General features: G+C 35.7%; 1 protein-coding gene across 3 annotated transcripts in view; it reads right to left on the bottom strand.

Annotated features, from left to right (window-relative positions):
• Positions 1-16,544, bottom strand: part of BTBD9 (BTB domain containing 9) — a 125,738-nt gene that overhangs the window by 8,854 nt on the left and 100,340 nt on the right. For all 3 annotated transcript variants that reach the window (XM_048080070.2, XM_048080072.2, XM_048080073.2), the window contains exon 11: positions 3,296-3,374. In XM_048080070.2, coding sequence (XP_047936027.2) covers positions 3,296-3,374 — 79 coding nt within the window. The remainder of the gene's footprint in view (positions 1-3,295; positions 3,375-16,544) is intronic.

Here is a 16,544-nt window from a genome sequence, read left to right as displayed (position 1 = left end):
TGAATGGAATGAATAAAATATATTCTCATTCACTCTGTTTTTTGTATCCCCATTATATTTTCTTGTGCCTCTCAGTGTACAAGTTCTTGTAGTTTTTTTTATAGAGATACACAACGATGCATGTTTATATTTCCACACATACACACATGCTAATATAAAGATGTACTGCTATGTCTTCATATATATATGAACAGATTAAAAATATATCTGCACCCATACCCACACACATACACACGTGCATGAAATGGCTTTTTCTCTGCATTTCTTCTGGTAAGCTTTTTCTGAAGCCAAACAAATTTCTACAGTGGCATGAATTCTCTCCATCTGTTACAGTTCTTGAGAAGCCAATTTTTGTGTTCAGCTACACTTCTTGAAAAGTCCCTTTTACACTCATCACACTCCTATGCTTTTAAAAGTAACAGCTATTGTCATTTTTCCAGCCACACTTATCAGCATCAGGATTTGCAGGAGAGAACAATATCTCATCATTGCATTTCTTTAATGCATTGCATTTCTTGAAGGGAAGTACAGTCTAATGAATGGGATGGAGATCCACAAGTCAGAAGATTCCGTAACTGTACTGTATCTTACACCAATAAGGTTTTTCATATAAAATTTCGCTTTACGTAGTGATGCATGCTTTTTAAAATATATTACGCTCACCGCTGAAATTTAGCAGATATTAGCCTATAAAATCTGAAGTACCTGATTCTTAAATTATAGCTTTAATTTTTACCATTTCTTTCATACTAAATTCTTAATGGTCATCTCAGCATCTGGCAAATTAACAGGCCTGTGAATTTATTCATTCCATTTTCAGTTACGCTGCCACTTTAACATATAGAGAATTCAGCTTATGAAAGAAGCAGAAGATAGAGAAGTACAATTGAGCTCATCTACTTAATCTAATGTTGAAATTATGTACTTAAGACCAGTATTACTAAAACAAACAATCCTGTGTTTTCTACTCTCAAAAGGTTGAGATCACAGTTCAGCATCGTTCTCTAATGTTATGTTATAGTTCTCATGGATGTTTTAGGGAAGGTTTGACATACAAAGCAGTAAGGCCAAGCACACACACACACTGGTGCAGCAATTTGTAAGACAAAGCTTTCACTTTTGCAACTACATGCTCTTTCCAGGTCAGTACTACTGAAGAGGAATAACATGACAAAACTTATATAGTCAGTTAAAAGTATCAGGTGATCTGTCTGACAAATAAATGATGATAAGGACTAAGGAAAAATAATCCTTTTATTTATAAAAGTAGGATGTCTGTAAGCTCAAGAAAAACAGGTTACATTTTTATCACGTTCTAACCTACCAAAAAAAAAGAAAAAAACAGGTCAAGAAAATCTCTGTAAATTATGTCTTTCAACAAATGGAATATATCGTGGAGGAAAATATAAGTTTAAAAGATAAAAACATTCAATAAATGGAGAAAATTTACATTTTTGTTTTTGTAACTCCAAAAATCAGACTGTGCTTCAAAGTTAAAAGGTATGCTGCAGCTGTGTGCTCATTGAACAAATAGGGTATATAAAAGTAATATAATATAGCAATATATGTACGCTAATAATCTTCCTCCAAGCTTTGGGATGAATAAACTGTTTGAAAAATAAAATAAATTAGAATGGGGTACAATTTTTAAAGACAAAAGAGGGTAAGACTTAGAATGGCAACATGTGTTTATAGTTCCACTTAGTTGTTACATGAATAGCCATAAACTCTATTAGCATATACTGATTTCACTATAGTTATGCAGTGCTCCATACAAATAACTACACAGGATATTAAATTCCTTGTTAAAGGGAACCAATTTGTAATTAGAATTATGTTTAAAAGCCCATAAATCTGTTACTCTTGAGGGCTTAAATCTACCTTTAAGAATTACAAGTTGGAGGTAATGTTTCTTATAGGCCGATTTGCTAAGTTTATGCAATGTTCCTCATATTCTTTTTTAATAAAGAGATGAGAAACTACAGAGATTGGCATGAGAGCAAATAGGACTGTCTATGCTGATCAGTAATGGAAAAGGCTTCTTCATGCACGCACAACAACCTGAAGGCAGTTTCTGATTACATATTTCTGAGAACTCACTGATGAGAATTGAACCACACGCTACAGGAGATGGTGCTTAGAAAGAAAAATGTTATTTTTGGTTCAGTATACTGGTCAGCTTCTTTCTAATTGTCTGCTGAAAACTGATGTTGACACCTCATATGTTGTCAATAGGTGTTCTAAAATTGGACATAATGATATTTGACATGCCCATGTCTAAGAACTAGCCTTCCCTTATGCTAAATATGATCAGAAATTGCAGAATGGTTAAGGTTAGATAGGACCTTTGGAGGTCATCTGGTCCCATCCTAATCAGTAACTCCTAATACTGCTGGAGTTGGCAACCCTTAATACCACTATCTACAGTTCATTGTAAAGGGTGAAAGTACAATGTTCTGGGCTGAACTATGCATGCGGGCTGTAGACATACATGCACAAACACGGAAGCAGCTCTTGGTGCCTCTATTTTTTGTCATGTAAGGTCATGATCTCTCAAAGACATGCATATATTCTTAAATCTACATATTGTAAATTGTTTCACTGAAGTCAACTGTAAAACACGGACTTCCTCTGAGGCAATACACAACAATAATAAAAGACAGAAGCACAAGTAAACAGAAAGAGGATAATGTTGCACTGGGTTGTTGTAAAACATTTTTTTCTGTATAAAATGAATGGAAAAAATCTCTTTGGTCACTGTTAGTTAACTGATTTACTGGGTACGAAAATCAGTTATAAGAGAATAATATGCAAATAAGATTTTCTTATGAAGAATGAGATTTTTCTTATTTTTCCTTCATTAAAAATATAAAAGTCATAAAACCAAATAATCAGAGACTATACACCTTTCTCTAGTGCACTAAAATAGTATTTTCATCATTCATCAAAATAAGGGATAAACTAAATTCTAATCAAACTTGACAGGAATGTTTGATGGCACTGTGCACAGGTCAAAACTAGAAACACTTTGCTGTACTTTGTGTGTAAAAACTAACCAAACAAATGTATTCTACACACTAGCAACAACCCTTCAACTCTGTAGAGTCTGGGAAGATGATAACAGTTCACTAATATTTAAATACAGAAAGCATTCATTCTTATTTTGCTAGATTGCCAGAGGAGAAAAAAAAAAGCATGTACACTTTAGCGAGCATCATTAATTTCGTTGCAAGATATGAAAAACTATATGGTTATATATTCATGAAGAATACAGGCTATGTTAGAAGTTCCTTACCTCATTAGCTGTGTTGTGAGTTCCAACTATTCTGATAAAAGATGCAGGCTGTTTATCAAAAGTGATTGTTTGCCAGGATCTACAAAAAATTCCAGAAAGACATACAAGTATTAGACACGATCACGACAGCTTGAAGTAAAATATACAGGGGATCTGTTCAAATGACAGTACATAATCACTTAATAGGACAAACAGAGAAACACTTTTCATCACCTGAATTTCCAGTGCTACTTGTTCATGTTTATTTTCAAGTGCCTTGACTCTGCTTATTTGTATTTATACATACCTTATACTACTGTAATTTGTATGCGGGAATAATACACATACTGTGACTGAAAGTTAAGAAAATGGTAACAAGGGAAAAAAAATCTTGAATGCAAAGTCTAAAATCCTTAACGGTGCTACTGTCTGTGTTAGATAAACAAAAGATCAGATAAATAAAAGTAAATGCATGTTAAGTACTCATGAGAAATCATCAATCATCAGAGCTCAGTTAAAGAAAATTACAGCTCTAGGAAAAACAAACAAGCAAACCTCTCCATCCCATTCTGTAACATGAGTAGTGGAGGCAGAGGATCCAAGCTTCCCTTGTATGGGTCCCGTCCTTCCAGGACACTAAGCATGACACAAAGCATTTTGCTCAGCTCGTGTTATGACAATTTCACCATCCGGACACAGAGGCAGTGGGGAGACCAGACCACTCCTCCCAGAGCTAGAGTGCTACTTTTGGAGTGTAGGAACTACACCGGGAACACTATAATCTGCCTTCATTTGTACTCTTCTGATTTGGGTGAGATACAACACATCATATGGAGCCCCCCAAACAGCAGGCAAAGGACACCACTTCCCACCACAGCTTTGTGCTCACAGAACATACTAACAGTGGAACAGAGAAAAGAAAATGGGACCTAGAGGCTTCAGTTTGATGCCAGTCTTCCATTGCACTAGATTAGTGCCTAAACATATGAGAATGTAATATTGTTTTTTATTCATAAAACAGTAAAGCTAGATATAGAATTTAACCGTTTAGCAAAACCAGACTCTACCACGGAAGGCTTTGGTGATAAAATGTAGTTAAGTATAACTACATTAACTCACTGAAGAGAAAAAACATTGGATGAAATTTTCCTGAATGTGTCCTAAATACCTTCAGAAATACTCACAGAAGAAATAAGGGACCAAAGCAAAACTGGAACAAAACACCACTCCCCATCAGTAGAGTGCACCAAAGCCTCGCAGTATTAACAGCTTTGCTGTCACGTACTAGAATTTTACCCTAGCAGAAAGCTATCATCATCTCTGACACAAACATAGCATTTCTGGGTCTAATTTAGTTGACTATTAGGTTTTCAATCCTGTCAGGTTATATTTGCTTTAAGAAGATTATGAGACTGATTAAGACCTAATTTCACGTAGTTTACTGGTATTACTGCACGAAGTAATGGATGTGATTACAGTTACTCATCATAATAGAAGCGCAAGGTCTGATCAGGCCTCAGAGGTACAGATGTTACCTATCTGCACTTCACAGTTTATTTATATCCCTTATGTGGCTATGTTCTCCTTATTGTAAAGCTCAGGCTGTTTCTTCAAGTATTAAATTAAAGTGAGAATGGACTACTCTTGACTGCCTCAAGATATGAAAGGATGTCATGATTTAAGCATTTTTTTCCCTAAACAGAAGAACAATTCTTCTCGAGTTTCCTTCTCATATTTCTCTAGTATAGCCACTCAGTTAATCTTCATGGCCACATGTAGACTACATAGTCCCTTAGCTTTTAACCTTGAAATAGAGTCCCAAGACGAGTGGCTGTGACAATCAGACAATTACGACACTATTTCTCGCAACAAAGTATTGCTACAGTTTACACAATGTATATGATTTTACATTTACATGTGAACTCTGTGAGAAAAGCAATGATGTAAAAATCAGACCTCCCAATTCAGTGGTTTGTAAAATATTCTAAAGATGTCCTAAACACAAAGGGTTTAAAACCCCAAGGAAGTTTCTGAGAACAGCCTATGCCTTCCTAGCCTCTAAGACAGAGCTTGTGTTCTGCGACAAGAAAAAAAGGTTAATTAGGGACCACGAAATAGAATATAATTGGGAATGTATTTTTTATAGTAATTCTGAGTGCTGGTCGAAAAGTACTGCTAGAGTTCAGTGCAGATTTTCCCAGGATGGCAGTAAATGACACTGTCTGTCATATGAAGTGACACCAAAGACAACACATCCATTCAGTAATACAGAAGAACATGATGAATAGCAAGAGGTTGAGAAAAAGGCCTCTGAAAATCCTTTAACATTCATCTCGATCAGCAACTGCAGGAACCTCCTAAGTTCTTCCACTTCTCACTGCAAGTCCTTTCTTTCAGCTACCGATTGAGATTGGTTTATAAGTATTCTTTTAATAATACCAAAGCTTGATATAAATTACTATAAATAAATAAAATTGAAAAAAAGAATGTGAGACTTGAAGGAGATAGGGTTTTCAATAAATTAGGTCCTAAGAATATTTAGTATTTTGGTATGTGTCCATTTTATTCCCTTCCCATTGGAAAAAAAAAAAAAGTCAAAATTATACACAGCTTGTAGAAGAGTTATTAAAATTCAAGAATATTGCCACTAGAGAATTAGTACTTGATGGGATAATGAGAACATCAGGTCTCTTAATTTATTTCCTTAGCAAAAAGGAAAAAGCAAAACAGAAAACAAGCCAAATGGATTTGGAAAAAGTCACTTTTGAAATAAGGAAGACAAACTTCCATCACTAAAAATCTGCAAAAATTTCAACTGTAACAGTACATGTAAGAACATCGATATATATATATATTTATAAAAAATACCTCTCCAGTACAAATATAATGCAGCAGAAAGATAATTTATGCAGTGTAACTATACCATATGGGAAGAGAGATTACTGACAACAAATTATCATGGCATATCTGCTTTCTTTGTATTTCTTTTTATTTTTTGCTGATAAAATAAATTCGCTAAGACTTCTATTGATGTATCAACCATAACAATTGTTCAGTGGTGTTCCTCAATTAAACGAACAACATCTGAGGCAAGCCTTAAGTTTCTTTTAAATTTTCTTCTTTTGCTACTAGTTACCTCTTCTGGTACTCTTAAAATAATTTCAGTTTCTGTGCAGAACTTTCATTTTGCAAAAGGTTTTGCAAAGGTGTAGTCAAGCCATGCATATTTGCTTATTTTATTCTTTCCTAACAAGAGCTACTCCTTCTACCCTCATAATTCCTTTTGATGGTCTTTACAAAAATTTTCTCCAAATTCTATGCATATCTCTGGTGTTGATGCATTCATATGTCACTGCATACAAGTAACAGCAGCATTAAAACATATCAAAAGCATCTCTCTTTTTGGTCTGGGATTAGACATTTCTGCGTAATAACTGTCATTTCTTCACCTTTGCTTCCCTATGCCAAGCAAACAAACCTTTCAAGCTAGCGGCAATGCTTCCACCATTCTTTACCTAGGACATAGTCATTACGAGGCTAACAGAACTTCTTTCTCCCATAAACCGACATTATCATCTTTGGACTTTTTATATCTCTGTATTCTTTATGGTGATCCATTACAGAATTGACTTTCACAGAATCTTAGAATGTCTTGAGTTGGAAGGGACCTTAAAGATCATCTAGTTCCAAGCCCCCTGCCATGGGCAGGAATGCCACCCACTAGATCAGGTCTTTCAGGGTTTAGCGTTTTTAAATATTCAAGAAGTGTAGATCTTTTTTCTTCTGCTTTCACATCCATCTTGGTGGTTGGTTCATTTGGGATTTCCTACTTAATCGTCAACAGTTGTAGCCATCACTTTGAGATGGTCATCTTTAAGAGAAGATTAGGGACTATCAGTCTACTCAGATTTATACTAGGGTCCTCAAGCTGAAAGGCAGTACTACAAATTGTTTGGCCAGCAAAAGTCTCCTGATAACACAGTTCCATTTTCCAAAAGAAATTAGCCTTGCTACAGCCCTATGGTGTTTTATTTAACACCCTACATCTCACCTCAGCCATCCGACTTCTAACTCTCTTGTTCTGCATGACTCCCCTAAGGAGATGCAGTAATTGATGATTAGCATTCCAAAGCCATGCTTGCATCCTGTGAGCCTGTCATATTTAATTACATTTTAACTATATTCGTCTTCTATAATAGCCTGAACATAATTTAGATAATTATCTTTTGCTCTCTTATTCTCTGACTCTGCCTGTCTCACTTAGAGCTCCTTGCAACGAAAATCGCTTTCTCTGCTCAAACGTATAAACAGACTCTTGGGCCAAGTGCTTTCATCTCTCCAACAGCAACAGCTGTCACTGAAAACTCAATGGCTCTGTGCATCCCACAACCTATTCACCATATTATTCACAGGAAGAAAAAAATCATTAGAAGCCCCTGCACTTTCATGTTTCTTCCTGTCTTTTTCTTTACTAGCCTATTGCAAGAAGAATGCAAAAAAAAAAAAAAAGTCCAAGTAAATTATAACAATAGCTTGCTATTGCTTAAGCTATCTATAGCTCTAAAATAGCAATTCACCTCTTAGAGAATGTAATGGCTTTTCCCAGCGTTTTAAATTCTTGCCTAGTTATCTCTATGAAAACGTGCAATCTTTCTAAAGATTTATTATACACAATGGGATATAAAGAGTGACCCATCCCCTTTACCTTTATTTCCTCCTCTTCGAGGAGGAACAAATTAAGAAAGAATTGAAAGCTTATCTCTTATTGACGTTTTCTAACAAGCCACTGGCATTACAGAAATACTGCCACACTGTGGGATCACCAGAGCAGCTCTGATTATAGCTGAAACCAAGCTCAGGCCAAAGACATAAGACCAAAGAGAAAGCTGTTATACGTAACTAACATTCACAAAGATGTAATAACCACATTATATTCGTATCATGGCTTGCTTTAGGCTAAACATGTGAGGTTCGTGTATGCATGCTGCAGCTTTGCATTTTCCAAAGTGACACACAAGCTCCATTTTTTGTTCCTCACTCCAAGGAGAGAAGCGAAACAGTCAGGAAGCAAATGTGGAAATTAACCACACACCTTGAAAAATTGCGATTACCAGCAAGTAGCCTCCATCTTGCTTTCTAATGTTTGTCCGCACATGCCTCATTCTATAAGTGAAGAAGCACTTCCTAGTTATTTGGATGTGGACTTTTTCATTTATGACTATAATTTTTTATTAATGAAATACATCATTTGTTGTGATGAGCAAGGAGACATTTGTAAAAGCAGATGAAAGCAAAAGGAAAGAGCAGTTGTGTTGTCTTTCCATGCATCAGTCTGATGACTACTGATGAAAACAAGACAGCAAGCTAGTAACTAGTAGGTGAAGCTGCCAAATAAAACATTTTGCGCACACAGAAGCAAGCCAACCGAGACTCGAGAAGTACTGTAGTATGTTCTACATGATAAGTATTACACCTCCTGATTTATTAACAACTATTATAACCTCTGCTATGGAGTACCTACAAAATAAAGACAGAAGCATGCACTAAAATTGCCCGTAACAGCTATTGTTATACAGACTTTTTTTCTTTATAAAATACCCCAAAGATCTACAGCTACCTCATAAATTGCCTATAAAAAACATGTTTTCCGTTATAACAGTACTAAAAAACAAAGTGAAATAAAAACTACCTCTCTCTTAAAGCTGTAATTTAACATATTAATTCAGAGGGTCAAAGCCATAAAGCACAGAAGTCAGTCAAAGCTGGTATCTGGTGCAGCCAACCCTTTTTCTTCCTGCTTCCCAAGCCCCACCGAAGGGAAATGAGGACTATGAGAAAGCCTGTGAGGACTCCGAGGTCATCTACATTTTAGTTTTTAAGACAAATTAAGCACAGTTCTACTCCTTGTCTTCTTCAACTAAAACCTGAGACCAAAAGCTGAGTTTCCATCTATCCTGCTGTCATCATGACAGCACACTCACAAAAGGCAGCTTTGAATACCTGGTATTTCTAAGGATGCAAGGAAAGTGGAAGCTTGAAGTAACGGCTTGCTGTCTGCAGCTCTCTTAGAAACAAACTCACCTAATAATGCATCTTGATTCTATTTATATTTGGTATCTCTTCAATGAACTATAACATACTTTATCCAGTGTCTACTAAGGGAAAAAAACAAACAAACCACAAAGGACTTGCAATACTAACAGAAGAGATAATAAAATAAAAATAAAAAATTATTTGTTGCAGTATTTGTTACAAAACTGCGCTATATGCTGACAAGAAAGTACGTAATGCCATCCACCCCCTTTGGGAAAACTCCCCCAAAAGTTTTTATTCTAAATATGTTTCCCGTATTGAACACACACAATTTAAAAACAAATCTGAACAAAACTTGAGGTTAACTTGAGGTTACTTCTGTAGTTATGACTGGCCCCTCCACTGCTATGGCAAATCCAAAAGAAAAAAATATATAAATATATATATAATATATATTAAAATATATATATATATAGCTGTATTTCTCACAGCTATAAGAATACTTCACTAAACTGCGATAAAACTGTTATTGTACATGATTTATTCTAGAAATTAAATGTGGAGATTTATTGTTGAAAACAAATGTGGGCTTGATAAAGCAGACTTATTAAAAATTCTGACATAAATTAGATTTACTGAAGTCTATACTTAATTTCTGACTTCTTTAAAAGCCTTCTAATATAAAAGACTCCTCACCGAATCTCTGCTTTCACAGCTTCAGGGCTTACATTTTTGCTGTTTTAGAAATATTACATTAAAACACATTAAAATATAGTCAAATTAAGCAACAGTAAAGCTAAATGTAGCAACTATTTCTCAAATATATCCACATGCCAATATAGGCATCAAGTAGCATTTTTATATTGCATAAGGTGTGTATTCATATAATTTAGGATGCTTGGATATTCTACAACTTTTAATAGGTTGTTTTTCTGTACTTTATATTATATATAGAAATATACTTATATAAGTATATAGAAATATACTTTATATTTTAAAATCCTACAAAAAAAAATTAGCAATTTGCTGCCAACCATCTGGCAAAATGCCATGAGCTAAATTTTTATGCTGTGTCAGGAACTGTGTGTGTGGTATCTACCCCTCCACCCTTGGTGGATGGCAGTGGCTGCAGACAGAGGCTGTGTACTTGAGTATCTTTACCTAGGAATTCTTCTTATCTGCATACTTTTCTGTACACCATAGAGCATGCAAGCAGAAGACACACATGCACAATCCTAGAGGTTGAATTGGTTTCGTTCTGTTTCCTCATTACCAATATTTATTGCTCTTGATGTTCATTTAGATAGCAAAGATGAAAAGCCATCCAACGCATTAACATATCCAGTAATACAACGAGGTGGCTGTTTGTAACTTTGAGGGCTTCTTGCCCCTGTAATCCTTTGACAGTTTGTAAGCTATTTTTATTATATAACTTCTCGTACAAACGGAATAGTTGATTAACAGCAAATATATAAAAAATATTTTGAGAGATATGAGGCAGAATCATGCTCCCTATTAATCAGTTCCTTTGTAGCAAGTGGTGTGACGCTATTTATCGCTCTTCTCTCTTACATTCCCTTGGGCACGATTTCATGGACCACTCGTAAAAACTTCACATTTACAGCAACCACCCTTCTATTACTGTCGATAACATCTAATTGACATGTCAAACATCCAAGGAATGCAGTAAATTGAGCCGCAGCCTCTAAGAAGAATGAAACAGTGGAAAAAGTAAATCAGCATGTGCCTCCTCATAACAGCAATACAAACGTACCGAGGTTTGCTAATGGAAGGGAGGAAAACTGTAGCTCTTCATCCTACCACACTGAATTATCTATTAACCTCAAGGTCAGCAACAAAGCCTGCTGACTTCAGGCTCAAACTCGTGTGGGCTGCCTAGAAAAAACTGTAACCTGCATCCAGGACTGCAGTAATTTTAGACGAGACTAAAGTGAATTAAGACAAAAATAGTAAGCACAACTTCTGTTTCTGTTATCATGTTATAGAACAGAAACAATGCAGCTGCCCTCCCTTGTGATTCTGATGAAACTAGATTTAGTATTTCATTCCGAACTCTGTACCTTAACACTAAATATACAGAGACAAAGTAGAAGAAGTTGGGTAAGATTAATAAGCATCATTTTAAAAACTGAGGAAACAGACTTATGACGAATGAGCATGAAATAAGTCAGGCAAAAATTGTTTAAGAAGCAAACAAGGTGACAGGAAAAAGGCAGAATGACTTTATAAATATATGGTTGAAGTGTATTAAAACCCATTAAGCGAGAAAAATTGCTTTACCGGGATAGAAACAAAATAATGGGATGAAATTAGGTAACACAATGTTCAGTACTAGCAACAAGAAAAAAAAAATTACTGTGGGAAATCAGTGTAATAGAAAAGCAAAGAGCAGAATGGAAGCACCGTCCCTTAAAGTACAGGAAACAAACGGATGAAGTACTGCTGTAAAAGACACACCACACGCCATATGAAGTACTGCTGTAAAAGACACACCACACGCCATAAGGTACAGAAATCCCCAAAGGATGGGCCTAAAGACATAATAATTCTTCCTTTTTGTGATTCATGGGTATAATCTGCCCAGGTACAAATACTACTGTGAATAAATCAATGGATTAATTCTGTATATATCTTTACACAAAATATTTGTAATGCTAAAGACTATACTTGTTTTGGCCAGCATAAGAAGACATGTACTTTCCAAAGTTTTAATGACATTAGATCCTGAATACCAACAATCTAATTAGTGCAAATCTTTAGAAAGAAAGCAGAACGCCACATTTAGCATAAAATGCATTAACATCTGACTGGCCTGACTATACAAGGAGATGTCAGCAGTTGCTATATTTAATGATTGTGCCTGCAAGAAAGGGAAACTGAAGACAGAATAGCAACTTAGCAACTAGTTCATGAACATCTGGGCATCTCCTATTCATTGGGTTGTCAGATGGCCCTATGCAACAATCAACTTCAAAGTAAACAAACAAATGCAAAACAAAAGTGGAAGTATTAGGTGTCCCTTTTCAATCTCAAGCAGATAAATGGGTCAGTTTCACAGGAGATCTATTATCTGGATGAATTTTGTAGTGTTATTTATTTATAAAGGTGCTGAGAGTGTATGTGTGTGGGGGCATGCGCATGCCTGCAGGTACATCTGTGCTCTGACTCACTGAGTGCGATCCGATGTACTGCCACAGGATCCTTCTGTAAGATAGAAGTGGTAATCAGCATTTTTGAGTTCTGACACAAAAGCTGTGAATTTGTGCTGACTGGAGGAAAAAAAACAAAACAAAACTTTGCTTAACAGGATGCAAGAGAGGAGTAATATTCTTCTCCTAGTAAGAAAAATAGGATTTTTGTTACATTGAGCAGAGTTGGCAATAGCTGGAGAAGAGCTGTTAAAACAAAAGGCTTTTCCTGAATTGTCATAGGTCAAGAGGCTTTATGTCATAGGTTAAAGTGGGGCCCAGGTGCTTTATAGAGGGGAAATATTTAAGTCAATTTTCAGAGCCCATGTGAGCAAGCAACCACAGAAACAGGAGAGCAGAAATTTAAAGTATATGAGAGGGGCACAACACACTGAGGTAAAGCTCAACCACTGTGTAAAAGCAAAAAGAGGAATAAACCTACTAAGAGCAAGTTTTCTTACCCTATAAAATAGCTTTTTCATGGCAAACAACAGAGAGTCAAACAGGTGAGACTGACCACCAAAAAACTGTAGTGCTTGTTTCAACACAGAGTAACATCCTAGATTCTGACTACAGTTTTTAATTTCATTTTAGCAGACAAAATTAATGTTTACTTATAATTTCATCCTGGTAAATGACACAGTGATCATTTCCTATTATCTTCACATTTAGTCTGCACCTACTAAATAGTGTTATACAGTGAAAAAATATGCAATGTGTAACTCACCATCTTACTGATATTCTTTAATATTAAAAAGTGACCACAGTGCAATCATGCAAAATATATCCACGTATTCATGCTGTAACTCTCGAGGAATACATTGACCTCTTGTACTTCTATGCTATACAGAATGTTTGCAGACCAGATACATTGCTTCAGAAAGAGGCTGCTCATATCTCAATCTTAGTGTCTCAGAATCTTACATTCTTCAACATAAGAAAATATTTCTTTCTATTTAATTCACTTCATTTCAGATATTTTTTTTCTGTGCCCTTAGGCTTTCCAAAAGCATAAAGTTTTCATATTTCACTATTAAAAACAGTGCTTGTATCATTTGATTTACTTTTTAGCCTGGCAGAAATGATAGATCAAGAAGAAAAGGCACAAAGAGGAGAGGACAAAGTTTTGTGATTACATCTCAGGAGTATGAATATATAGACCAGGTCTCAGAGCTACAGTATTCAGGAGCATTCCCTACCTACAAAATACAAATCATCTTTGTGAACTTAGTATTGGTTCTGCAAATCCTAATTCATTAACACTGGTAATTATCTGTTTTGGTGGCCGATGTTGAAAACGGGCATGGTACCACATTCAAGTAAATGCAGAATAGAAGGAAAGTTGAGAGTAAAGATATTTCAAAACGGAAGGGGAGGAGCCCTTTCCCTCCTGCTGTAGAGTGGGATAAGGGCTCTTGACTTGGAGCACAAGAAGAGGGGAGGTCAAACTCCCTCAGCTTCCAAGCAGGAACTTGAAGCCAACTCTCCAATTGCCCAGGACAACAACCCACCCACTACACAGAGTGCGCTCCAGAATACGCGTGCCAAATAGCTGAACATTCACTGAGCTATTCACTGAGCTAAACGGAACAATGAAGAAAAACGTCGTCTTCCTTTTCTAGTGGGTTAGGTAGGTTGGAAGGAGGAGATTAAATCTGTACTTTAAAGAAAAAGATACATATATATCTTTTAAAGGCACGGGGAAAGTGATGTCAGTAGTGGTAAGAACCTTCACTTCCTCTGAAAAAAAGCTTTCCCTTGCTCATATTGGTTTAATCTAGTACTTCTCTGCACAGAGAAGTTACTTTTCTAAAGGTGACAATATTCACACTGTTTAAAGTCTAAGTACTAGCTCTGCAACATCTATTCATTGAATATGATAAATACACAGAATCAGGCTACACAGTAACTGAACTCCACACTGGCTGTTAACACCAACTGAAATAAATTCATTAATAAACTCATTTGCTATTGATCATTTATACTATTTATTCACATGTGTTTTATCAGTTCAGAACCAAAAAGTCTGAATACTTCTATGGTCTGTTCCCTGGGCTTAGGAAAACACGTCTGTTTTGAATTTTAGCTTTTGTATAAATCTATCCTAACAATAAGCAGTAAAGAATCTCAGATGCTGGATGTGACATCCCCCCCTGCCAACACATTCTACCTATGAAGGAATGTTTTATCTCTGGCATTAAAGGAAAAATAAAATGGACTGAGAAAGACACTGACATTGAAGCATATTTGAATTTGCCCACTGCATGTAAAAAATGCAACAAAAAGCCTGTGAAGTGATTGATGTCTCAGAATGACATATTTACCATAAAATATCAAAGTGCATGTACAGTAATTGGTGAAAGTGTAAAGTAAATTAATATCAACTTTAAAGAAAGAGGTAGAACTACAATAAAAAGTCTTACTGAAAAGCCCTAGAAACTGTTTGTTCAAACAAAAACTCAAACTGGTGTGCAAGAGTCTTTCAACTATTGCTCAGTAGACAGTGAGTTTGAAAATCTGCTATGTCAGAACAGAAGGTGAAATTGCATTACCTAACCCACGACTTTGCATTGGTAAATTCTAATTTAAATGTCATCAATTTCTGCACATTTGAGAAATCATCTGGAACTGTATGTTGTATTAAAACTCACAGGCATCAAAACGGGAGGCAAGGAATCTACAGGAAGGCCACGCTTCAGACAAATGACAGCACAACAGCTTGTGATGAAAGCACCATGGCAAGAAAGCATTGTGACCATTTAGATAGCAGCACAAAAATCAGCAACTCTGGCAGCAGCTGGCCTTGCTCAAATTCAATAGGGATAAGTATTCGCAAAGATGAACACATAAATGAAAGGATGGCTAGTGCAGAATATGCAACAATGAGTACAGCAGCCAGAAACCAGACAGATCTAATCTCATCCACATTCACAGTACAGAAAACAAATCCCTAAGTGGCTAAACCAACAGGAACAGGAGCCCAGGAAGTAAGAGAATCAGGAAAAGGAGAGAAAAGGAATGTCTGAATATGAGAAACATATTTGGGGTTCATAAAACAATTAAGGCAGTCTCCCTCTCCCTTCTCTTAGGGAAGCACTCCCTTCCCTAAGTGCTTTCACCCTTCAAAGCAGAATGGAAATACACTTACTGAAAAACCCTCCTATACCTAGCCCTTGCAGTAAAGCAGTAGTTAACTGTAAAGAGGGAGAACTAGCTTATACTTAAAATTTAATCTCTTTTGGTAAGAATAACTTAGAAGTTTGCTGTTCTACCACAAAAGCATTAGAAAGCTACCTGGCAAGAATCAAAAAGGAAAAGACATTAGGAAGTTTAACTTCTACCGAAACTTCAGCGTAATAAATAGTTATTGCTATTTAATACTAATGAATAAAAATAATTAATTTGATTTTTATTTTAAATGTGACACTATCTGGGAGATTATACAATAGATATTTTATATAAACTTAAACATTTCATTTGAAAAAAACATTCCAAATAAAAAAGTGCTCATAAATGCATTTTATCTCAATTTCTTACTATGAAAGTCAATGTAAACTTCCTTTTATTTATCAAAGAGAAGTAGAAAACTAGTGCTTGCTGTAAAGCATGATCAACAGAGTATCATAAGTAGATTAAGCACTCATGGAGGAGTAAGACCTATTCCTTTCTTCAGGATTTATCAGATTGTTTGAAATATTAAAAAACTAAACAAAACAGTTAAAGTGAGAAGTAATTCAGTAACATAGGAATCAGGTTGCCCATTTCTAGTGAACACTAGGGGTTTGGAATACTCCCTGGGATTTCACTGTTGTCGGCTAAGGGTTTAAAAGTCTTCTCTGTGCTTAGTCCCTCTAACCCAGAAAAGAACAAATGTAATTTAGCACGGTCAGCACAGCTTGGCTCTCCACAGAGTTTCCTTTTATAAAGCTTTTTGTGTACATCAGTGACACACTTTGGGATAATAATTATTTCAAGTTTCCTTTTTCTCTCCTCATCAAAATGTATTTTTTCTAGATGATATATTATGA

The sequence above is a fragment of the Anser cygnoides genome, chromosome 3 (assembly GCF_040182565.1).
Source record: "Anser cygnoides isolate HZ-2024a breed goose chromosome 3, Taihu_goose_T2T_genome, whole genome shotgun sequence".
Taxonomy (NCBI): Eukaryota; Metazoa; Chordata; class Aves; order Anseriformes; family Anatidae; genus Anser; species Anser cygnoides.
Note: the sequence above shows the minus strand (reverse complement) of the source record. Positions and strands in the feature narration are given on the sequence as shown.